At 39.5% G+C, this 23658-nt stretch overlaps 1 protein-coding gene across 1 annotated transcript in view; it reads right to left on the reverse strand.

The window, feature by feature from the left end:
* Positions 1 to 435: 435 nt before the first annotated feature.
* Positions 436 to 23658, reverse strand: part of baiap3 (BAI1 associated protein 3) — a 39588-nt gene continuing 16365 nt past the window's right edge. The window contains exons 4-34 of the mRNA XM_063904972.1: positions 23532 to 23615; positions 23253 to 23360; positions 22824 to 22883; positions 21548 to 21614; positions 19401 to 19614; positions 19162 to 19206; positions 18599 to 18676; positions 15675 to 15780; positions 15423 to 15530; positions 15245 to 15337; positions 14528 to 14631; positions 14325 to 14442; positions 12831 to 12955; positions 11200 to 11290; positions 10665 to 10721; positions 10476 to 10573; positions 10296 to 10347; positions 10033 to 10184; positions 9771 to 9894; positions 8734 to 8874; positions 8497 to 8592; positions 8032 to 8247; positions 7683 to 7751; positions 7503 to 7582; positions 6740 to 6848; positions 6346 to 6417; positions 6181 to 6264; positions 5774 to 5894; positions 5567 to 5690; positions 5288 to 5493; positions 436 to 5098 (exon numbers count right to left, since the gene is read on the reverse strand). Coding sequence (XP_063761042.1) covers positions 4995 to 5098; positions 5288 to 5493; positions 5567 to 5690; positions 5774 to 5894; positions 6181 to 6264; positions 6346 to 6417; positions 6740 to 6848; positions 7503 to 7582; positions 7683 to 7751; positions 8032 to 8247; positions 8497 to 8592; positions 8734 to 8874; positions 9771 to 9894; positions 10033 to 10184; positions 10296 to 10347; positions 10476 to 10573; positions 10665 to 10721; positions 11200 to 11290; positions 12831 to 12955; positions 14325 to 14442; positions 14528 to 14631; positions 15245 to 15337; positions 15423 to 15530; positions 15675 to 15780; positions 18599 to 18676; positions 19162 to 19206; positions 19401 to 19614; positions 21548 to 21614; positions 22824 to 22883; positions 23253 to 23360; positions 23532 to 23615 — 3306 coding nt within the window. The 3' untranslated portion in view covers positions 436 to 4994. The remainder of the gene's footprint in view (positions 5099 to 5287; positions 5494 to 5566; positions 5691 to 5773; positions 5895 to 6180; positions 6265 to 6345; positions 6418 to 6739; positions 6849 to 7502; positions 7583 to 7682; positions 7752 to 8031; positions 8248 to 8496; positions 8593 to 8733; positions 8875 to 9770; positions 9895 to 10032; positions 10185 to 10295; positions 10348 to 10475; positions 10574 to 10664; positions 10722 to 11199; positions 11291 to 12830; positions 12956 to 14324; positions 14443 to 14527; positions 14632 to 15244; positions 15338 to 15422; positions 15531 to 15674; positions 15781 to 18598; positions 18677 to 19161; positions 19207 to 19400; positions 19615 to 21547; positions 21615 to 22823; positions 22884 to 23252; positions 23361 to 23531; positions 23616 to 23658) is intronic.

Here is a 23658-nt window from a genome sequence, read left to right on the forward strand (position 1 = left end):
CAGCAGAGAACAAGCACTCATGTCCCCCAGCTATGAGGGATCCTCGTCTAATCTATTATCACAGCAGCTCTTTGAGACGTGGACAGTAAGATGATTGTGCCACGGTGAGTCCTCTGATCTACGGACATAATAAACCTCCTGTTTCTCACCATTTGTGTGTCTTCCTCCCGGCTTACTTTGGTGATACAGGGTTAGGGTTAGGGTTGCGTTTGATCTTCTGCTGCACAGGAGAGGTAATATTAAAGGTCGAGGAGAGACTGTGATGGCACTGAAGGCTGCAACATTGATCAGGTGGATGAAGAAATTGCAGGAAAAGATGAAGTGAGTGTCAGACGGTGTCCTTACTTTAACAATAAAGTACCAACAGGTGCATGAATTACTCCAACAACGCTACATATTACAAAATGTTTTCATGTGTCAGGGAAGGCACTTAGATCAAATTTAAATACAATCTTTATTCAAGGTCATAGACATCTCCCAAAGGTATAATCCAGTTAACAGCAACACAGGCATTTACAATTCAAGGACAAATAATTCACTTGCACGATAACAAATTGAAGGCTTCTCAAAGATACTTTTCACCAGCTGCTGCCGGCAGACAACCAACCAAATACTCACTTCAACAAATATTTTTATATTACTTTCTTTAATAAAATAGGTCGATGTCAGTACTGGCGGGCATGAAACTAAATTGTGATGATATTCTGTTAATTCACAGTCTGACATCCTTTTTTTCCCTCTTTATGGCCAGCAAACAAGTCTTTTTATGAAATGCATGTTGTAGGAAATAAATACTATGGTAATGCAAATGAATTCACCGGACATTAGAAGACTTTTGACCAGAATAAATCCTTTAACTCATCTAATACTGACAAAGTGGCCTGTTTAAGGGCGACATAAGAACGTCTACAATACTGTGACTGAACATACACAATTGTATTAATTGGGAAAAGACACCGCTTTCCTCACAAATAATCTGGAAAAAAGGTCCCAATTGAAAACTGTGCCATTTAGAAATATCTATCTAATCTCTATTACCTCTTAAAGTTCATTGAGACCCTAGTATAAAGTTTATAATATCTTTTAAGCTTTATCTGACAATATCATTGCTGTTTAGACCCAAAGTGAGGTTGAATTTTGTGTAAACAGTTTGCCAGAATATCTGGTTTTAAAGGAATTCAGAGAAAATATCACAGCCACATACACAATTAAGAATATTTCAGTCACTAAAGCCAATAACTATTATATAATGTCTTTTTATCTAGTGTAGAACAACAATACAGTATGTAGTTAACAAAACAAGATGGCAGGTGATATTAATATATTAACAATTGAAATAAAATAATAAGGGCTGGGCAATATAGCAATATTATTTTGGTATAGTGATATGAGATTAGATATCTATTACATTTTAAATATGGTAATATCACATATGTTTCTTTCCAGGTTTTAAAGGCTACATTATAGCAAAGTGAAATCATGTTCTGAATTGACCAGACAACTCCGGCTGTTCCATTATCCACATTACTGATGATTATTCATCCAGAAATGTCATGTCAAAATCAAGGTATTGGATCAGAAATAACATGATTTGATTGATTTTCTCTATATTGCCCAGCCCTAGTAATAATTGCCAGTACAAATTCATCCTAAAAACCAAGAATATAATATAAAGGTTAGTGCTGTTCAGATGTAGTGAAAGGATTCCTCGCTCCCGTAAAGTAAGGCAGGCTTCTGGATCACCTGAACAGTCCCTCCCTGTAATGCAGCACACTCTCCAGGCATAGATATGTTTTTTGTTTTTTTTGCGTGCTTCATCCTCAAAACTCCACAGAGTAACGACAAAGCACTACACAAGCAGCTACTGGTAAGTTACATCACTAACAAAACGCTGTCGGTGTGAAATTCTGGGTTTTTGGGTTCTTGCTACAGTGTATTTCAGTGTTTCCTCACATCTGTTATTATGTTGTGATCCTGTTGTTGCGTTATTAAAAGTACATTGAAAGTGCAACATTTAGACTGGCAACATTCATTAACAACTCCCAAAGGCCGGTTTGTGTTTACTACTAAAACATTTCTTTAACAGAAGCTCAACATCATAATACCTGTTTAATGTGTTGGGTTTTTTGAGTAGGTTAGAGCAGTCTACATTTTTCCAAATGCCAGGAAGTGTCCTTTTCTTCTTCTTCTTCTTCTTCTTATTATATGTTAACACTCATGAACTTTAAGCTACATTTGTGACATTAAGAGCCAGTTTCCTGGACAGGAGTTGAACCTTAATTATATCTCAAATAGATTCCCTTTATTAGTTCTACACTTAACTGGACTGATTTCCTAAAGGAAGATTAAAGGTCCTCTCGGAGGAAAGGGGCTTAAATTAAAGCTTTTAGTTTAAAAGGTCAGATTCACTTCCAATCAGCAGAGACACTTAAAAAATTGTTTGTCACATGGACTACAGGAAAAGTACTTTCATGAAGCGACGTGAAGGGGCCAGGAAAAAGTCTATTTATTTTCAGGTGCTGAAATCACATTTCTTCTCACTAATGGAAACCGCTTTAGCTCAGATGTGCGCTCTCAGAGTGCCCTTCTAGTTTTGTCAATTTTTTGCTTTCGATTCCTCCTCATTATGGGATTTTTGTAACCAGTTTCAACTATCATGTGGCAGCACAGGTGATAAACATTTACCTCGTTAGAGAGAGCTGAGTGCACCCTCACCAGAGGACTAACGCAGCTGAGTGAAATTAACCTTGTTAGTCCAGGACTTTAAAAAAAAAGTACTTTAGAGACAGAATTGAAAGAGGGAGACACAGGGGACAACCACATGTTGGAATTTGATTATAAAAGGACTTTACATTCAAGAAGTAAAAGTCTTTTCACTTTTATTTACTTATGTATCCTTTATCTAGACAGTATGGTGCCATTGAGATTAAAAATGTCCTTCTTCTAGGGAATAACCATACTAGATGACGATCTAATCCTGGTTTAGTTCCAACCCTGTCCAAGAAACTGGGCCTTTAGACTTGCTACTATAATTCTAGCTTGCTAGGTAACACCGCTACTTGAGCAAAATCTAGACTACTCTTTATCAAGCTAAATATGTGTTTGTGTTTTGTTTGGTAATGTTTCAATTGCATAAAGATTTTTTATTTTCCAAAATATCATATTTGTAACCCTGTCCTAACTTTTCTCTGCAAAGAAATTAAGACCCTTACCTTTGATTCACAGACTGGACACATACCTTTGGAGGACCGGCAAGAGCTGGTGTTGAATTATATCTATCAGGTCAATAAGAGCTACTGTAGGCAGAAAGGTCTTGCTTTATCCCTCAGGTATAATTATGCCTCTGCAGGCTCCTTAGGCTTTCACCTTCTCTTTACCTCAAGAGTTTAATCCCAACACTGAGACTCACATTTTGGTCATGGTTTGAAGCCTGTAATGAGCCTGCATCCATTTAAAATTGGCCTGACAAAAGGCTTTACCATGGCTGTTTCTGAAACTTTCTGAACATTACATGAGCTCATTAGCTATAATTAAATACCATCTGGCCCCACACTGTTCAACACACTGTGCATTCTTTGGGGACGCCAGAGTGACTCCCCATAAATATGACACTATGAATTGTTCTGAATATAGCTTCTGTTCCACGAGGAACAGAAAATATTATAATAATGAGAATTCAAATTGAAAAGGTACCTTAAAATACAACATTTCATTATTTGTAATAACTTTGCTGCTTCATTTTCTAGCTAGGAGCTTAAATTAAACAAACACTAAAGTATAAAACTAACAAAGGTTGGTTTTATGGAGGTTAGGTGCAACATTATACTTGCCTTGGTGTTGTCACTTGGAGTGTGCGGTCTAGCTCCCAAATTTTCACTTTTCATTACCATTCTGGGCGGCTAAACTAGGTTTTAGCTAACAGGCTAGCTGTGTCAGTCCTATTGCTGAGCTAAGCTAATCAGAAGCTAGCGACCTCTTCAAAGTGCAAATTCAAAAACAAAGACTCAGATTGAATGAAGGTGTACAAAACTAAGTTACTTCCTCATTGGGATACTAACTACTCTTGATGAACCTGATCATTGTTCAAATGACGGATGAATTGGTTTCTGTCAATGTACTGATTGTGTAAGATTAGGGCACTTTTGCGATCACACATAACTTTATCCAGGTACGTTAAACCACGGGGGATAGACAGCAAGAAAAAGCTAAGTGAAGAGAATTGTTTTTTAGGCCTCATCAAATACCGATAATTCGTTTTGTCAGGAGCAATCTGAAAAGTGGAATATTCAAGCTGTGCCTGAGGGGACAGTTAGGCCCCCGTGCTGCTGGGCTCTCTGACCTTACAACACCAACTCTCAGAAAGGGCAATCCCCCAAAGCTTTCATGTGTCTTCATGATTTCCCTCATGACAAAGATATCTTTATTCATGGCTGTTTCTTAGTAAGCCACAGTTTGATCAGGAAAATCAATGTGACTTCATGCTTTTACATCTTAAATAGGCCTTTATGCAATTGATCTCCACAATTTCCATGTAGGATGACAAGTCTCTGTTAAACTCCCCTGCAACTAATGAGCATATCTGAGGTATAGATTTAGACTTTGAATACTATTGGATACATAAGCTACTCCCACAAAATAGTTCAGAAATGTTAAATCTATCATATCAAAGATCCTACGACAAAGATAACAATTACCTCAATACAAAAAATATAGACTAGTAACGTTTAGGATCAACTATCCATTGAATTCTAAACTATAGTTTAAGTAAGACAGCGTAAGGTTGCACAGTGACAGGATGTTCCTCTCCCAGTGAGAAAAACAGCGAAAGGCTTCACCGATTTCCCTTTTTTTGTCTTTTCATTTTGGTATAATTACTGAACAAACGATAACATTGGAAAAAATTCAAATATTGTAAACATCGTACCGGTACAAAAGCACATTGTCGCAAGACGTGGTCAGAAAACACCAACACAGGCAGCACTGGCTGACAGCTCTTACTCCTCCTCCATTGACTTCTCAATCTCCTTCAGCCTACGGACAAACTCCTGAGCCTCCCTGTCTCCGATGCGAGCGTCCAGCATCCTCATGATTGGCTTTTCTGGAGGGGAGAGTAAACAGATGAGAGTAATTCCGACACATGACACAAATATCTCTAGATTGAATGGCTTTTCATTTTGTATTGGAGAAGTAATTGGAAACCCATGGCCTACACCCTCTGGTCTCCCAAGATGCCAATATAATGTTAGTGTAAAACAAAGAGTTTGATACATCCTGGAGCTATATGTACCACTGGGTTTACTGCGAGACAGATGGAGAATGACAGGCTGGACGCTCTTGCCGGCGGCTGAGGCGCTTGGTCTCCCTGGCCAGCAGAAGTCGCTGAGGGGAGCCACGGCTTCTCCGGCGAAATCGTTAGTGGAAAGCCAGTCGTAGTCCATCACCGTGAACGTCAAACACGCAAACCTGTGTCTGTACTGTTCCGGACTGACGTGGCTGGTAGAAAAAACAACTCAAATTAGGCTCAGGGCTAATGAACCAATAGGGAGATAAAGAAAGGGAAACTCACAAGTAAAACAGTTCATCGAATACAGGGTGCAGGGTCTTGAGTTTCACTTGCGTGCGCTGACTCTTGGCCATAGGAAAGAGGTGGTGAGGACAGACCTCCACTATGACAAATGGGTCACTCAGACCTGAGGGAGATTCAAAAAACTTAGTGAAAACTACATTTTTAAGCAGCAACCTGTATTTTCATCTGTATATTTGACAATTTTACCGTTAGCATCTAGTGCAATAATATCCGCAGCGTGCAGAATCTCCACCGTCAGTCTCTGCTCTGGAGCGTCATAGTAACACTTCACACTGATCCGACCAAAATGGGTATGTTTAAGTGTTTTCTGAAATATGTTTTTAACAAAGAGGATTATTACAATCAGCATGTAAGTTAAAGTGAAATTAACTCATATTCTAAAATGTTGTGTAAGTTTCCAGACGCAGAAATAAGCAGGAGGAATTATTATCCTGCTATCCTGACAGCATATTCTTTGTCGAGAGTCCAGGAGAAGAGAAATGTTCAATCAGAGGTAAAACAACAGAAGACAGAGGGGTTTGCTGTCCAATCAATATGCCCCTGTGCACCTTAGGGCTAAAATGAAGGTGTCAGTCTGGAAAGTGGAAACTCACCTGTAGGGAAATCTTCTCCAGATAGTACTGTTCAATCAGCTCAAAGGAAGAACATTTATTCATCTTAAGCTCCTCATCCAGGGCCTAAAACATCACGATAAGAATGGTAAAAGGATTAATAAACATTTAAGTTAGGATATAAATGTCAAAAGAAATCCTGCCTACCTTGTAGTCTCCACTCTTCATGTCGTCCAGTGTAAGACCCTCTCCCTTGGCATGCATGAACTGCAACAGGGTCTAACTCATTCCAGTGAAGAGATAAATATAATATGTGAGCCAGGACTTAATGCACTTATCCCTCTGATAGACATGTTGTGCACACACACAGCATAAAACACCATAAAACGTGTTGTCATTCATGAGGGAACTCGCTTTGCCGTTTAATAACAGACTTCATAAATACGTTATAGATGTATGCTTATATTTGTACGATACAAAGCACAGAGAGCTTATTAAATATGCTGGTAACAGTGGTTGTGAATGTCTGTTAAAAGTTGTCTTTTAACAGATAGAATAGCTATAAAAGAGCTTTGTAAAACAGAATCTGGTAGTCACTGACCTCCATTGTGTACTGGAAGCGGTTGTAGAACTCCACCTGAATGCCTCTGTTTTCTGCCACCGCGTCCAGGATCATCCGCAGGAGCAGCTCCCACAGACTTTGGAGAACTCTGAGAGGCAGCAGAGTCATATTTATGTTTTACTCGCTCTTTCAATACCACCCCGGTACTCTCATATAGCCTTGTGTATGTTTTCACTATGATTAATCGCAGCATCTTATTTGCAGAGCTGTCACAGTTTTCACTTTGGTTCTATTAAAATGTTTAATCTTATACAGAAGAGCATGATTATTCATCTTAAGGTTAAACAAAAAAAACATCTGTTATGAAGTTCCAGAAGTGTCAGTTTTGGGCATGCTGGCATTTGTCCTAGTTTGCAAGTCAAATTTATGATGATGACGCAGTGTTATATTTATATGCTAAATGCAGGTTGAAGTGGTGCACATTTCATGCTGGCTCTTCAAATCATGCTTCAATCATAAAATAAAAAATGACCCCATGAGGTGCTACAGTGGCTGCAACAGTTTGGTTGCAGACCTGCTTTATATGCAACTGCTTAGTTTGTGTTTTCAATGTGTAACTGAATGTTTTCTTGTCACGTTTTTATCATTAGCTGCACATACAAACATGATGTGAATGAGCAGCTAGTCAAAATGTGGCACAATTATAACTCTCTCTTATTCTCTCAAATGTATCTGCATTGTGCAACAAAAACATAAATGAAGGCATATTCATAGTTAGAGAGCAAATTATGAAAATTATTACCTAGTCAGATTCTCCTTTACAAGGTTTTCAGTGAGGATGACCATAGTGTCTTGTAAGTACTTCATAAGAGGGGACACAGCCTGAGAAAATGGCAGATTAACAAACATTACATTTGAAATGAGCCTGCAATAATCACTGATACAGGGAGTGATGCTGAAAGGAAGCGGTGCTAGCCCTTACGTCGTCATTGTTGATGGAGTCTGGTGATAGGCTGATGTGCTGAATGTACCTCCGCAGCTCAGGCAGCATCTGTACACAAATATTCTCTCATACATGTGCATGCAGATGCATATGCAAGTATATAAAGATGCAGAAGGAAAAACAATTTGCAAAAAGTCTTCCACTTTTCATCTGTTCCAATTTGTACAATGTTTTTTATGAACACATTTCAATGAGTCACTGCTGGTAGAGTGAATTTACAAGTTTTTCATTGCTGTATTTGTTGATGTATTCATATACTGTATTTGGTGCATGTCTGATTCTATCAAGTAGTACTAAACTGCAGTGATACAGGCTTTTCGCTCCGCACCTTGTCTGTGAGCAGTGTGATGAGGCGTTTGGCTTCCCTCTGCAGGTCCAGGTCCATGTTGAACAGCTGCCCGTTGAGAGCCTTGTAAACCTGCTCCTTCCCCTCCACCCCACAGGACTCCTCCATGGCCCGTTCCACGCCCTGCCAGTCCAGGTCCCGGGGCAGGTGACCCAGGAAAACACGCACGTGCTCAGTGTTGTTCAGCGCCACGCATAGCTAGCAGAAAGCCAGAAGGAGCAGAAGAGGAGAAACAAAGGGTGGAGGCAGAGAAACAAAGTAGGAAAAGGAGCAGGGCTACAGAGAAGTGGAGGAATGGGGTGTGTAAATCATTGATGATGACAAGAAGAGTGTAAGCACTCGGATCTCTTGCTGAGCCTCTTGTGTTGCCAGGGAGAACACTTGCTGACATTTACCTCCCACGTCACTGGGGGCCCTCCCCCTGTTCTCTCTTATAAGAGGCGTTACCTGCACGGTGAAGCTCTTATAGTCTCGGCCCTGCTGATTCCTCTCAATCTTGCGTGTCATCATCTCAGAGTAGCACACAGCCTCGCTGCAGAAATTCTGTGACGATAGAAAAACCAGTCCTGTTCATACAGTGAAATTCACAGTATGCTGCTTGATGAATCCTGAGTGTGTGTATGGTAGTCCACACAGAGTTTCTGTGTGTGCAGGATGAACATTAACACAGGAAGCTCCACTCACATCTGTCAAACGTGTCACGAAGATGAAGGCCCCCGCAGAGTCTGGCCAGGCCAGCTGGAGCCAGATCTGGCGTACCTGGCTGAAGCATGTCGTCACCTCCACTGCTGAGGAGCTGTGTTTGGCCTGCAGCACCGGCTCAAGCTGCTCACACAACATGCATCATTCATAGTGTGTGGATACAAAACAGAACAAGTTTTTAGCACTATGTGCACCACATCTCAAGATGATGTCCATTATTAATGACTGCAAATTGCCTCACTAACACATTACTAAAAGCAGCTCTAACATTTTTTTTTTGTTGTGATTTTATAAATGTATTTGCAAGCAGTTTAGCATTGTTGTAATCTCCTATATTACGATATGTCTGCAGTATTAAACATATTTACAGTAAAAACTGTTAACCAGAGTATGATTTGAACACATGTACAAACTCTAAAAGGGGCCCTATTATGCTGTTTGAGGTTATCCCTTTCCTGCAGTGTGTTATATAGGATTTGCACATGTACAATAAAACTCCTTGATAGGGGAAAATCTCAAAGTTCCCTCCAGAGGGAGATTGTCTCACACACAAAATGAGCATAAGAGGGCCCCTTCAAAAAATACTTAAAATGCTTTTGAAAATGTGTTAGAAGTTTAATCCCCTGTATGAATGTATGAATAGTAAATAAAGGACTATGTTTGACCTACTGGGCGATTTAGAGTTGAATAGCTTGCACAAGGTCACTTTGACGTGATACTGCAGGGGCTGGGATCTAACCACTCACCCTCCAAATGACAGACTTTGGGATTGCTGTAGCCACTAAATAAAAATATTTTTTAAACTGGAAATCTACAGTATGCATTCCTTGAAACAAACAAAACAAAACCATAAAAATGCTATGCTAATCGTAGACCCATATCAACTAATTAATGTATACGGATATATATTTTGCTCCATTAGAGATATTTATGAAGAATCAAATACAATAGCCTTAAAAAGAGCCCTCATATCACATATAACTATATATAAGTGTATCTGCATGGCAGCAGTCTCTCACCATATCCGTTTCCACTGCTTTACGGATTCTGTCACAGGATCGGTCATGGACGATCTGCAGCCACTTATGAATGGAGGACTTAAACCAGTTATGAAAACCCGTCAAGGCCAACATTTTAGCATCCCTGTCAGAGAAGAAAGTATTTTTTAGTAAATCAAATCTTCATCATGGAAGAAGGAGAAGGTTGAATTCTCATCTTCTTGCTGGTATTTCAATCGAAAACCACCGGTGCTATATTTATTGTCATGATAGTCGAACTAACTTGAGAGGAAGAAACTCCCGAAAGCCTTTGAGGATTTTCAAGGACATGAAGAGCTCAAAGATGGTCTCCCCCATTGTCTGAGTCAGTCTGGAGCTCTCCTGCTCCAGAGTACCACAAACGCGCTCCATTGCTACGTTCACATCATCCGCAACCTGAAGGATGAAATCATTTGTTCAAGCACCTGTTTAAAACCCAACAACAACACGGAATGACTCACCAAGGTTGTGTACAAATAGTGCATAAGGACCTTTTCAATGACATACCTGTTTCTCCAGCTGCCTGTATGAAATGCTGAAGAAATCTACCTTCACCGCACTGCAAGGACAAACAGAAAATGGTTTCAGTACAACAAAAAACTTAATCAAATGTCCGTTTCTGTGCCAAATACCATTACATTTCTACATTATCCTTAACTAAAAAAGATGTAAAGCATTGATATTGACCTGGAGAAGAGTTTGTTGTAAATGTTCTGGCTCCTCTGCACGTCTGCACATGCTGCATCAACCACCTGAACCAGTTTCTTCAGCTGCTCCTCCAGAGTCTGCGTTTCCAAAATAAAATGGATATTATTTCTCAAGACAGTCAAAAGTGATTTCTGTCATCAGGACTTGTGTTCATCTGAAAAAACGTACCCCGTCCTCTGGCTTATAGCGCGCAATTAAGCTCTCGTACCACTCTGCGGCCCCTTTCTGTTGGAAAAATTGCACAAATTAAAAGAGAATCATTGAGTTAATTAAAAGGTGCCCTGCGGTTGGCAGTAATGTGCATCATAACAGTTACGTTGTCAGCATGCTGCTTTTTGTGAAATATAAACATATACAGCTCCGGAAAAAATTAGGAGACCACTCCACATTTTTGTTAAATCTTTATCTCTACATGTAAGGCAGCCAGTCCAGTGTCTGTTGAATTCCAACACAGATAAATGTTGTCAGTAGTTTATAGAAAACAATCAAAAAATAATAACAATAATTTAACCCAAAGACAAACCTATAAATAATAAAACAGGAGAAAATGATTATGCTGAAGTGGTCTCTTAATTTTTTCCGTGGCTCTACATGGAGCTGCAAATAAAGCCGTTCATATACAGCAGCACAGCTCCTCGAGTGATCATCACCTCCGAGTGAACCTTCGGTAAATGTTTTGTATTTTTATTATTGCGCTTGTTACCTTGGCAGCGGTGGTGATGTCCAATTGCAGATCATTACGAAGAGGACACACAGTCTTAAACGCCTGCATGTTTTGCATGTAGCCAATCCCCCTGGCATTCACAGACAGGGAAAAAGCCAATTACAACACAAGACTGATTTCAGGTGCTGGTTTCACATCACCTTGTTCTCAGGATATAAAATATCAAACAAGGAAAGGCTTCCACTCTATTTTTATGCAGTATCCTGCGTCGTCTCTGCAGGAGAGGAGAGATTCAGCTCTAACTTTTTAGATGAGTCACTGTGTGTGTGTGTGTGTGTGTGTGTGTGTGTGTGTGTGTGTGTGTGTGTGTGTGTGTGTGTGTGTGTGTGTGTTCCTGAGAGGTGTAGAAAAGATGTCCCTTGAGGTGTTGATAACTAGACAGAGCTGGACTTCTTACTGTCTCCTTAAAATAAGTCTGACATTGCAACATGAACTCAGAATAATTAGCTGATAGTAATGCATGTTGAACAGAACCCCTAGTTTGGCAAATTTCTCTGTCGTCCGTCTAAGACTTGCAAATGTTTCTGCAATATCAAGCATATTGTTAATAAATTAAGCACAGAAATCCATGGGGTTCCATATATCGTTCTTTCATGATTTTATGGATATGTGAGCTCTCTGGTTAATATTTCTTGATGGTCGACACATTGACAGCTTACAATGTGTCTAAAATAGAAGCCTGTATTTCCATGAAACTCACTGTGGGTATTCATGTTCTCCAAAGCATGAATGGTTATGATTGTGTGATTTCTTCAAGCAGAAAGTTCCAAAAGGACCAGCAATTTAGATTTAAACATATGCACCTTTTGTAAAACTCTTTACTTTTGTAACTCGTAACCTTTCCTGTAATATAATTCAAACATTTCGGGAAGTATTGCCTAAACTACAATGACCAAACATTCAGATTCTAACATAGCAGTATATCAAACTTGGCCTTTAATTGGGAAACAGAATTTGGAATTAAATAATTTGATTGTTTTGGGTAGGTTTTTCATTCACAAATGTCGCCTCCCCAAAATGTCTCAAGTATTTAATGGTTTTCCCAATCACATGAAACTTAACAAAATATAAATTAAATGTTGTAAAAGCAGGAAACCCCAACCATTTTACCATTTTCTACACACCTGGTAATTCATGATCACTTGTGTTTTTGTTCTTTTACTATTTGTTTTTCTGATAAAAATGTGTTTAATAAAGTTCAAAATAAAAACTAAATATAAATAAATAATCTTCAATTTCTGGGCATACTCATGCTTTAAAAGAGCTATGTCTTTCAGATCACGGCTGTAAATGGCCTGTATTTACCAGTAAAATGCAAGCATCATATCATATAGAGAATAATATGTGTCATGTACTGGTATACATATCGAGGTGGTTGCTTAAGACAATAAGTTGCTCCAGAAAATTGCTATTCTCTTGGTCATTATACAATAGCATTTTGAAATGAGTAATGAGCAATGATTAAGATATTTCTGTTTGAGTAGGAAGCCCAACGCAGAGTGTGAGTGCCTGGTTGAAGTGTGTGTGTCGCGGTGGGAGGGGCTGAGCGTTTGCCTGGTATGGCAGCGCAGGCGGGTGCTGGATGCGATGTGATGGCAGTGTGACTTTACCTCAGCATGAGCTCGTAGCGTGTAATGGCAGCGGCGCTGGTGCAAGGGAAGACCTGCCGCATGTTCTTCATCAGGCACAGGCAGTGCTCAGTGTACAGCCTGAAGCTGTCTGACAGCTGCCTCTCCTGGACACAGGAAGGGCCCTCCGTTAGAGTGGCCCTCAGTTAGAGCACACTGGCTGTCACGCATTTTTGGCTGAACCAAAAACCCTGATGCATGTCAGTGAAGAGCTAATGAGGTGACTGTTTCCAGATGATGAACGGTGATGGTCTGTTTTTCCTGTGTGCACAGCTTCTTTGGCACTAAGCTTTCTGTATGTTACTCCTTCTTTAAGAGCAGACACTACACATGGAAATCTTCATAAAACTTCCTCAGTTTATTCCTTACATCCAGAATATCCTTTGTAGGATTACAATACTCAAATCTTAAGATAACTTTTTTGATTGAATCTAAATAAATATATAGAGGCATTAGAAAAAGTCAGAAAGATAAACACCCAATTGTTAATATTGGATGTTTTCTCTCTACCAGTTTGAGTGAGAGTACATGTTATTGAAGCAAATAGCCCACACAAAAAAAACTGCATGAAAAGAAGGATGTTTTGTTGTCTCGCCTTAGGGCAAAGAGCAAATACCAAGGTTATTAAGTGCAATTTTAATCTAAAAGGTGCCATAGAATGGAAAACTGTATTTACCTTGGCATAGTTGAATAAGGAGAGTTCGGTACATTGAGCTGACATACCGTGAACCTCAAGCACCATTGTTTCCTCCTTCACGTGCAAATCATGAACATGCATATCACAGCGGTAAAACGGGCGAATTACAACAATCCTTGTGTGTTACGTAACACACGGTAGTCCAGCCCCAAGATTTGCATACACCAGCTGCTGGAAACACTAACCCTAACACTTACCACTCCGTAATGTTGCTCTCCAATCTCCGACCAACTGGCTGTTCTTCAAATTCATCGGTTTCCTCCTCCGATAAAGGCTCAAACATGTAAGGTTGGATGCCAATAGCCTCCATGGTTCATCTCTCACAGTTTCACAAACTTCACTTACTTCTGTGGGCTCTGAGGCAGCGATGGATTGCTCCTTATAAACCAGCCAATCAGAGCAGAGCTCGTCATAATTATTTAAATGAGCCCCCAAAATAAGGGAATTCAGCTTGTTTCAATCTAGGACCAAATCATAGGGTTGTAAATGGGTCTGTAAAACCGCATCTGGACATTTTTTGGATCAACCAAAGTTATATACCTTCTTTGTAGACATCTGAGAACAATTTAAAATACCAGATAGATGCTTTCTATGGCACCTTTAAGAAAATGTACAGTAGAGGATGAGTTCCACATTTAAATTTATTTTAGAAAACCAAGTTTATTCTCAGAAATTTGACTTTTTTCTCTGAGGATTCTGACTTTATTATCCGGATTCTGACTGTTTCCAGATGATGAAAGGCTTTGTTTTTCTCTACTGACTGACAGTGGAACACCTACCAGGTCTCCCCTCACAGCGACGGGGTCCCACTCGGCATCGATGGTCCTCAGGAGGCGCAGCAGCAGGGAGTAGCACACCCTCTGCGTCCGATGGTGGCTGCTGTAGCACTGCCAGCGGCTGCGGCAACAAAAAACATGCACTTTTACCTGACGTTTAAGCTTTTATTTTTAATTTAATCAATATGTATTCCTTTATTACTCACATAATGGCCTGTTGCAGGGGTGAGAGATCAGTTTGCACAGCATGGTGAGTCAGCACGGTCCATGCTGGAGGACAGACCTGCCCGTTCCAATTGTACGGCTCTCTCTGGAAATATATGAGGAAGATTATCATGACAGTTCAAGACAAATATTTTTCTACTCATCAAGAAAAAAAAAGGCGGAAATTGAGATGTGAAAGCTGGATGCTGAAAGCTGAAGCTATAATGTATTGCTGGCCTAAATCTGTAAGAAGATTAATATTGTTATTTTTTTAAATGTCATACTAAATTGCTGGTTTAGAATTGTTGAATAATACCATTAAGGTCTAAAATAAGTGGAGCATTGTAAGGTTGGAATGGCGATAAGTATGCAAATGTTTTAATACTGAATGTTTCACCAGTTTTGGAGAGGAAAGGTTCCTTTGAAAAGGTTGAATGTTTCTGAAAGTTTAAAAAGGTATAAATTGTAAAAAGGTTGTAGCCGGAATGAGCAGAATTGTTATGTCTGAATAAATGTTCTACTTTCAAAACTGGGAAAGAAGTCGATTGTAAAAGAAAACATGGAGGAGTGATAAATAAAATGTTGCTGTAGAAGTCCATGACTTCCAGATTTAAACACAACTAATAAACTATAAATAAAGTAAGTATAAGAATGTTAAACTGTTAGTTTTGCCTTTATTATAAAGGTTGCTCTGAATTAATACCTGCATTAAAACTCACCTTAACATGTGCATGCTCATACTCCACGATCTGACTCAGCAGTTTCTTGTGAATGGAGACATTTGAGTCCTTCTTAGACAAAGCTGTGTCTCTCTGAACGAAAAAATAAGTATCAAAAGTTGTATTAAAAGTTATCCTTCACAATGAAGTAGAGAAGTAGTAGTCTTGATGCACCGACCTGACTGGTGAAGAGCTTCAGAATCAGGTGACATTCTCCCTGAACTTTAGAGGTGCTCGATCGAGGCTCCAGCTTAAACCAGGTGTCATAGCCCACAATTGGGATCTCCTACGAAGAAGGAAACCCGACAAAATGAACAACACCAAAAAAAACTTTAAGAAATATCCTTTACATTGTGTACTTCACAGATTTCTTGTGATTTTGTTTTGATTTTTTCAAGTAGACACAACTGTTTAAACTCCCAACACTCACATTCAGAGGGATGTTGATGCACCCGAGGAAGTCATCGGCATTCTCCTCGGAGCCTGAAGATGCAGATCCATTGGAACGCACTGACTTTGCAATCTGCTTAAAATACCTGACAAGAAAAGTGCAAACAATATCTTATTTGTGGCAGGATGAATGTACTGCTAGCTAAACACTAACAATTATCATTATGAAGGAATTAAGCTAAAGCTTTTATCCACTGTGACTCACAATTAGAGCGTCGGCCGAGTCAGGTTCATTTCAAAATAAAGGTTTTCTTTATTGCCATGATTTTTGTTCTTATTAAAATAGCTAACTTTCTGCCACATGACCCTTTGTCTTTTGGTTTTACTTGACATTCCCAAGTTTTCATTAGATATGTCTGCCATTTATGAGTCTCCCCAAAGCCACGGCTGAAATCTCGGTGATCTCTGTGTGCACAGCTTTATTGGCACAAAGCTTTCTGTATGTCACTCTTTCTTTAAGAGGAGACTCTACACATGAAAAGGGTCAAAAGGTTCATTAAATATATCTCCATGAAACTTACTTCTTAAAACTATTCTTTGTATGCTATTTAAATGTAGAACTTTCTTAGGCTAACGGTTAAGATGCCATCTACATGAAATATACAGACACAAAAAGACACAGTTAGGAAAATAAAGACCTAAATGTTGGGAGTTTCTCTCTACCAGTCTAGAAGAAGACATTATATGGAAGTGTGGTGTATTAAATCTGTTTATACCTCAGAAGCAAAATAGCTCACATACAAAAAAAAAAAGGAAACATTTAAAGTGCATGAAAAGGAGGATGTTTTGGTGTCTCACAAACAGGTCAAAGTACAAAGGCTTATTAATTGTAACTTTTGTCTTAATTCCACTGTATGGAAGAGTATTAGGGTCATGTGAACCTTTTTTGTAATTTTAAGATTGAGTCAGAGAAAAAAAAAGAATCACTTTTGTTCAGATCTCAAACATTTCTTCACATGTGGCCCTCTTCTGTACAAAAGGAAAGTACCCTTTGACAGACAGATGAGTCATCTATTCACTACCACAGTGCCAACTGGAACTAAAACAGTGTAAAAAAGGTCCCTTATTATACTTTTTTCAACTATATATTTAAAGTCTCAGATATCTACAAAACATGTCTATGAAGTGTCGAAATACCAAACAGATCACGCATATTTAACCTGAAATCCTGTCTCCCTGCTACACTGGACCCATACCAGTTTGCCTACCACTGCAACAGGTCAACTGAGGATGCCATTTCCACAGCACTCCGCTCTGCCCTGACCCATCTGGATAGCCCCAAATCCTACGTCAGAATGCTGTTCATAAACTTCAGCTCAGCATTCAACACTGTGATCCCATCCAAGCTGATCTCCAAGCTTCGCCAGCTTGGTATCAACACATCGCTCTGTAACTGGATGATGGACGTTCTGACTAACAGACCCCTCTGTGAAGTTAGACAATCTCTCCTCCTCCACTACTACCCTGAACACCGGCATGCCACAAGGCTGCGTGCTGAGCCCTCTCCTGTACTCCTTGTTCACACATGACTGCGGTCCTGTTTATGGTTCCAACACCATAATAACATTTGCAGATGACACCACGGTGGTAGGCCTGATCAGAGGTGAAGACGAGACGGCCTACAGGGATGAGGTACAGCACCTGGCCATGTGGTGTGCAGACAACAACCTGGCTTTCAACACCAAGAAGACCAAGGAGATCATCGTGGACTTCAGGCGGGACAGGAGCCATGCACACACCCCCATCTGCATCAACGGAGTTGCAGTGGAACGTGTGTCGAGCTTCAAGTTCCTGGGCATTCACATCTCTGATGACCTCACATGGTCTCTGAACTCCTCGACCCTGGTTAAAAAGGCGCAGGAGCATCTCTACTTTCTCCGGGGCCTTAAGAAAGCCCACTTAGGTCCCAGGATCCTGTTGGACTCCTACCGTTGTACCATCGAGAGTATACTCACTAACTGCATCACTGTGTGGTACGGCAACTGCTCCGCCTCAGACCAGAAATCACTCCAACGGGTAGTGAAAACTGCCCAACGGATAATCAGCACCCAGTTACCCACCACTAATAACATTTACCTCAAACGCTGTCTGGGCAAATCCAAAAACATCATAAAGGATTCCTCCCACCCCAACAACAGACTGTTCACCCTCCTCCCATCTGGCAGGCATTACAGAAACCTCCGTTCCCGTACCTCCAGGCACAGAAAGAGCTTCTTCCCCGAGGCTGTGATTCTGCTGAACTCCTCTTCGTCACTCACTAGCATCATTGCACTCATCTGCACTGCTTAATGTACTGTATGGACATCTAACTTGCACTATTTTATTCCTATTTGCACATTCAATGCTCCCTGTACTGTCAGTATTATAATATGCACCTTATATTTATTTATATATATATATAGCACATTTTGCACTTCTGGATGGATACTAACTGCATTTCATTGGCTTGTACCTGTACTTTGCACAATAACAATAACATTGAATCTAATCTAATCTAATCTAATTATTGTAGCCTGCCATAACCCCTCTGTTTCAGCCCTGTTCCAAAAGTGCTGATTCTGTGTCTGTAGCTTTAAATGTAAATTAGCTGCTGCTAGCCGCGCCCCTCTGAGAGATGATTGGTTTAAAAAAACACAATGGCACTTTAGGAGGAGATTAAGATGATTAGTTATTGACTAATAGTTAAAACAACCCAAAAAAACAGTGTGACATCAAAAAGTGGCCCATATCTTTTCAGTTTTTATATGAATGGATCAGGACTCTCTCAACACAGAGGGGACACATATTTAAGTATAACAGACATGAAAAAGTGGATTTTCAAAGAAAGGGGACCTTCAAAAGATGCATTGAAGACAATTTCATGATAACACTTCTTTATGTTTAAGAAAAATTAGTTTCTTCTACCTGCCCATGCCTCGAAGTCCACTAACTTCATTGAGCTTTTTGCAGGCCTCAGCAACAGACACGTCATCGTCATGATCCCTGCAGGAAAGAAGAGCATTCAGAGGTTATTACAGCCTCATCTCCAGCAAGAACATGCATCATTATCTTTGTACAGCAGTGAACAGAACTCAGAAGTGAGATCTACAATGCAGCCCTATTAACAGAGCCATTGCTCAGACGAGAGAAAAGTACTCAATACAGCTGAATAAGGACTCTTCAATCCATCTTTTATCTAACACGACTCACCGTTTTTATCATTTTGTAACACATTTGGTACAATTTCACAGCTTAGACATGAGATGAAAAAACATCTTGATTGTCTAGTATAAGCAAGTATTTTTGTTTTGCCTGTAGAATGGAAAACTGTGATTGGAAAGAGAACTACATAAAAAATGAATAAAAAGAAGTTGTGAATGTACCAACCAAAGTGTTGGATTTAATCAAATCCATAGAAAGATCATTCTTTGTCCCTTTGGCATGGTGACATTTAAGGAATTCCAGATGTTCCCGCATAGCAGTCTTACCATATGTCAAGATGTAAGAGGTCATTGTGGACATCATCTATTTCACTGAGAAAACAATGAGCAAAAAAAGAGTGGTTATCATCTCTGTGCGTGAATACTTATAATAATACGTCAATCAGAGATTAGTCAGTGCAGCACTGGTCACATTTCTAGCAACTTTAAGTGTGAAAGTAATGAAACTGTGAGTCCTGCATGTCTCACATATCACCACCAGTGCTCTGCTAAATGTCTGTACTCACAACACAAAGTGCTCGTCCCACACTGGGTTCAGAGTCTCCGGTTTGACCTCGGTCACCTGGATGCAGCGGGCCGGTAGCACCTCCTTGGTGCTGGAGCGTTTCTCCAGCTTCTCCTTTCTCTTCCTGAAGCTGAACTTCCTCTCCTTCTTCTCCTCCGTTTCCCGCGGGCTTTGTCCCAGCAGGATTCCCAGCATGCAGTAGGGGTCGCTGTACCCTGGCAGGCCATGGCGTGACACACAGAAAAGGTTAACGCACTCACATTAAAACTGTTTATATCACACTGTTACAGTAGCGTGACGAGGAAGCCTTTGGCCTCATTTGTGAACACAATCAGTCGGGTTTTAGTGCTGTGTTCCACTTGTTGACCGAAAAGGTACAAAACAAGAGGTCCCATACTAAACTGAACCTATCGCAAAACTATCCTATTATTACACAGCTTAGGTGAATACTTAATTCTGATTGGTCAATTTGAACATTTTATAGGTTGTTAATACTCGATAACACACCGCTGCTAAGCAAAATAATGACTGTTGCTAAGAAGGATCAAGATAGAATGTCCTGGCAATATTTAGGACTTGTTTGTGGAAAATAAACCGTGAACAGATTTGGAAATCAATCAGTGCTGCCATTCATTTTAAGTCACGTTGTTGTGCTGCAGTTCCAGTCAGTGGTACACCGCTGAACGTATAATTGTTTTGGTAGGAGAGCAATACGGTAATTTTTAAGTCCATAAATTAATTTAAAATTAATATTAAGAGTCAAGTCATTGGTTTATTTAGTTTGTGGCCGGTTCATAAGCAGGATAATGTACTATGACGCGTTTGTATCCCATACACATACATATTTAGTCCTGTGCCATAAGAAACATCCAAAGGTAGACAGTTCCTAACCTATACTCATTTAGTATGGCACATAAGAACCTGTTTGAGGCACTTGTACGGTACTTTCATTTCCTGCTTCTTTATACGTCTACTCCACTTCATCTCAGAGGCAAAAATAACACTTATTATTCTACTACATTATTTAATGTTTTACATATTTACTTATAATCAACACATAACTTATTATATACTATTATAAGTTAAGATGTTTTGACGTGACCGGGCAGTACAGTCAAAAATAAATAAAGTTACATTGGAAAATACATAGATGCATTAATAATCACGGTCCAATTATATATCTAATGAAATGGGCTGAATTAGCACTACATTTTGGACACATGCTATAGAGTTAGATTTTGAAATACATACAATATATGCACATATATATACAATATATTTAAATAAAATATAAATGTCTTCATAGGAATGACATGTCAATAGCATATCCAACCCAGCCTTTTTGGCATCTCACAAACTATTCACATATAATGCGGCTTTCAAGTATGCTAACTCTACACACATGGGGTGATGGAAATAAGAAGGTATGCTTAGATGATGTCTGTTATGTTAGACTCAACAGGGATCAACATTTTCTATGCAGACTTCATTATAACTCTTTCTGTAATGTTACGCTTTACTGTAATTTTTTAAGTTTTTGAGAGGCGATAGCTATACACACGCAACAATAATCGTGTTAGCGCCAGATAAAAGTCACAACAAGTCAGGATTCCACCTTATTACATATTATCAGCTGTGCTTATTCAACCAGCGTATATACAGTGAAGGAAATAAGTATTTGATCCCCCAAATACACAATTAAACACAAATCAATTTCTATCTTTTTTTTAATGTAAATTTCCGGATTTTCTTTTGTTATTCTGTCTCTCACTGTTAAAATAAACCTACCATTAAAAGTATAGACTGGGGCGACTGTGGCTGCGGTCGTCTTTCAACCAGAAGGTTGTGGGTTCGTTCCCAGCCCGAGTAGTCAACATGTCGATGTATCCTTGGGCAACATACTTAACCCCGATTTGATCCTGATGGCATGGCCAACGGTGTATGAATGTGTGTGAAAGGGAGCAAAAGTGTACTGCTCTGTATGAATGGGTGTGAATGGGGTGAATGACATGTAATATGTAAAGCACAAACTAACACAATTGGCAGGGGATCAAATACTTATTTCCTTTACTGTAAGTAGCATTTCATAGAAATATTGTATTTTCAATGGGGAGAGCAAAGAGTGATTTGATGCTTGAGATGTCTCACCATTTGCATCCTTGGCCATCAGACTCTTCGCTTTAACAACAGACACTCTCAAAGAAAAACTGGCTCTCTGAGAAAAAAAGAGATCACTCCGTCACATAGATAACTGTTAATGCAAGGCCATGCATTTAGTACATTACAAGGAATTGATTTAACTTGACTCAGACATCTCCATTTGTATGAATATCAGCAGGCGTTGTGGAGTGAACCGTGAAAATGCCTTTTTTCTATCATCATATGGTAGAAAAACTCAATGTCCCAGAGAATACCTAAGTGGGGAAGCAATTTCCCTCTGCCTTTCACATGGACTCACAGTTGTATTTAAAAAGGTCCTTGGCAGCCAAGTGAAAGACACAGAATGTTACAGAATTGGGCTTTTAGGCATACCAGGTCTTACATCTCTCAACTCTCCGAGGGCAGCAGAGCTCTCCAACTGTTTCTCTTCAGGGCCTTGCTTTCACATTAGAACCACTGAATGGTGCCAACAATGAGCATGAAAAACAGGAACATGCACAGGAAATGCACTAAAACACCACCTGTGGCTACACAACTGAGGATTTAGTGATGCCTTTAAATCTGCACTTTGTGATCACTGAGGAGTTCATGCTATTTTCTGTTTCATTACCTTAACGACTCAAAGGATCCGTAGCCGAGGTTGTGCATGTTTTAGCAGGTTCAAACTAACGTTTGCAAACCTGTTATTGTATGTTAGAAATTGTATTAAACTGTATTAACCGATATGACAGAGACTCTTTTTAGACTTTCATCTTAAGGCAGGAATTATCATACATCTAAAATTGTGCAATTCAAAGATGTTCAGTTAAATGGAAAATGTGCACAAACCTCAAGTCAAGCCAAATTTTACACTCCTAATAGCACCTGCCAATGCATGTTTCTTAAATATAGTAGAGAGCCATCATGCTTCAACTCTCACAAATCTACTAGATACATAATAGGACATTTTAGATAGGACATGTATTGATCCATACACCAGATTACATATTGAATGGATTAATATTGGCTGAAATACAACAACAAAAAATGTTTTCTTAATATTACAACATCAGTTTGAATGAAGGAAAACCTAGTTTGTTCAATCAAAGTGTGTTTGCAAAGAAAATGGGCATTTTTATCTCAAAAGGATGAATTTGAGTTGAAGGAACTCAACTGATGTACAGACATGTCAATCATGGTGTTTACAATAATAACAAGCACATTTGGGTAGAAATAAATCTTAAGGAACATTTGAACTGACTGATTTGTGAACAAAGTGTCTCACCTTGGCTTCTTGAACTTTTTGGAGAATGATATCATGTTCCTCTTCGCCCATATCGAACACCTTGGATCAGACAGTAAATAAAAGCTTCTTTTTATAATGCAACAAAAAACTTGAATGAGCATCCTACAAACAACGTTGTTACAATTCAAAATGCATTCTTACTCACTACAATACAACTGAGTTTCCTTTATAAAACAAGACGCCCACTCCAAACATAAAAGAGGCTACAATCCTACAGTCTATTATAAGAATAGATGTTGTATTACAGATTAATAAAAGCACATTCTGTCACTGGAATGTGTTATTTAATATGGTTGGGGGCATCTGCTTATATGAGCTTGCTTAAAACAAATAACACTCTCTGGCATGATCTCAGAAAATACAGTCTATTTCTTGTGTAGCAAAGAAGGAAGGAAGGTAGGTAGGTACCTTCAGTAGGTAAGCAAACAGCTCTTCATCAGTTATCACGTGTTCAGGTGAAGGCACTCCCACCCTGTTGACCACTGTGTAAACAGCTTCCTCATAAAGCAGGTCCAGCTACACAAAAACACAATCCACTTAATAAGAACCTTTCAAAGACAAAAAATGAAAGAGTCTTTGCCTTCATGCTTTCTGCTCCATTACACATCAGATGCAGGGAGCGTTAAGATATTGTGACTTTTAAGATGTAATCCCTGCTGAAACAGGATGAAAACAGAGCTGACACACCTCTGCTCGTCTGATTCTGTCGGGCATAAAGGCCTGGTCCACATGCTCCTGCGGTGGCGGCACTGTGGAGGCCCCTTTCTGGCCCTGTGAGGGGGAAGAAGGAGTTTAGCCAAAACAAAACCAGACT

This window comes from Eleginops maclovinus, chromosome 16, assembly GCF_036324505.1.
Source record: "Eleginops maclovinus isolate JMC-PN-2008 ecotype Puerto Natales chromosome 16, JC_Emac_rtc_rv5, whole genome shotgun sequence".
In the NCBI taxonomy this organism is placed as follows: Eukaryota; Metazoa; Chordata; class Actinopteri; order Perciformes; family Eleginopidae; genus Eleginops; species Eleginops maclovinus.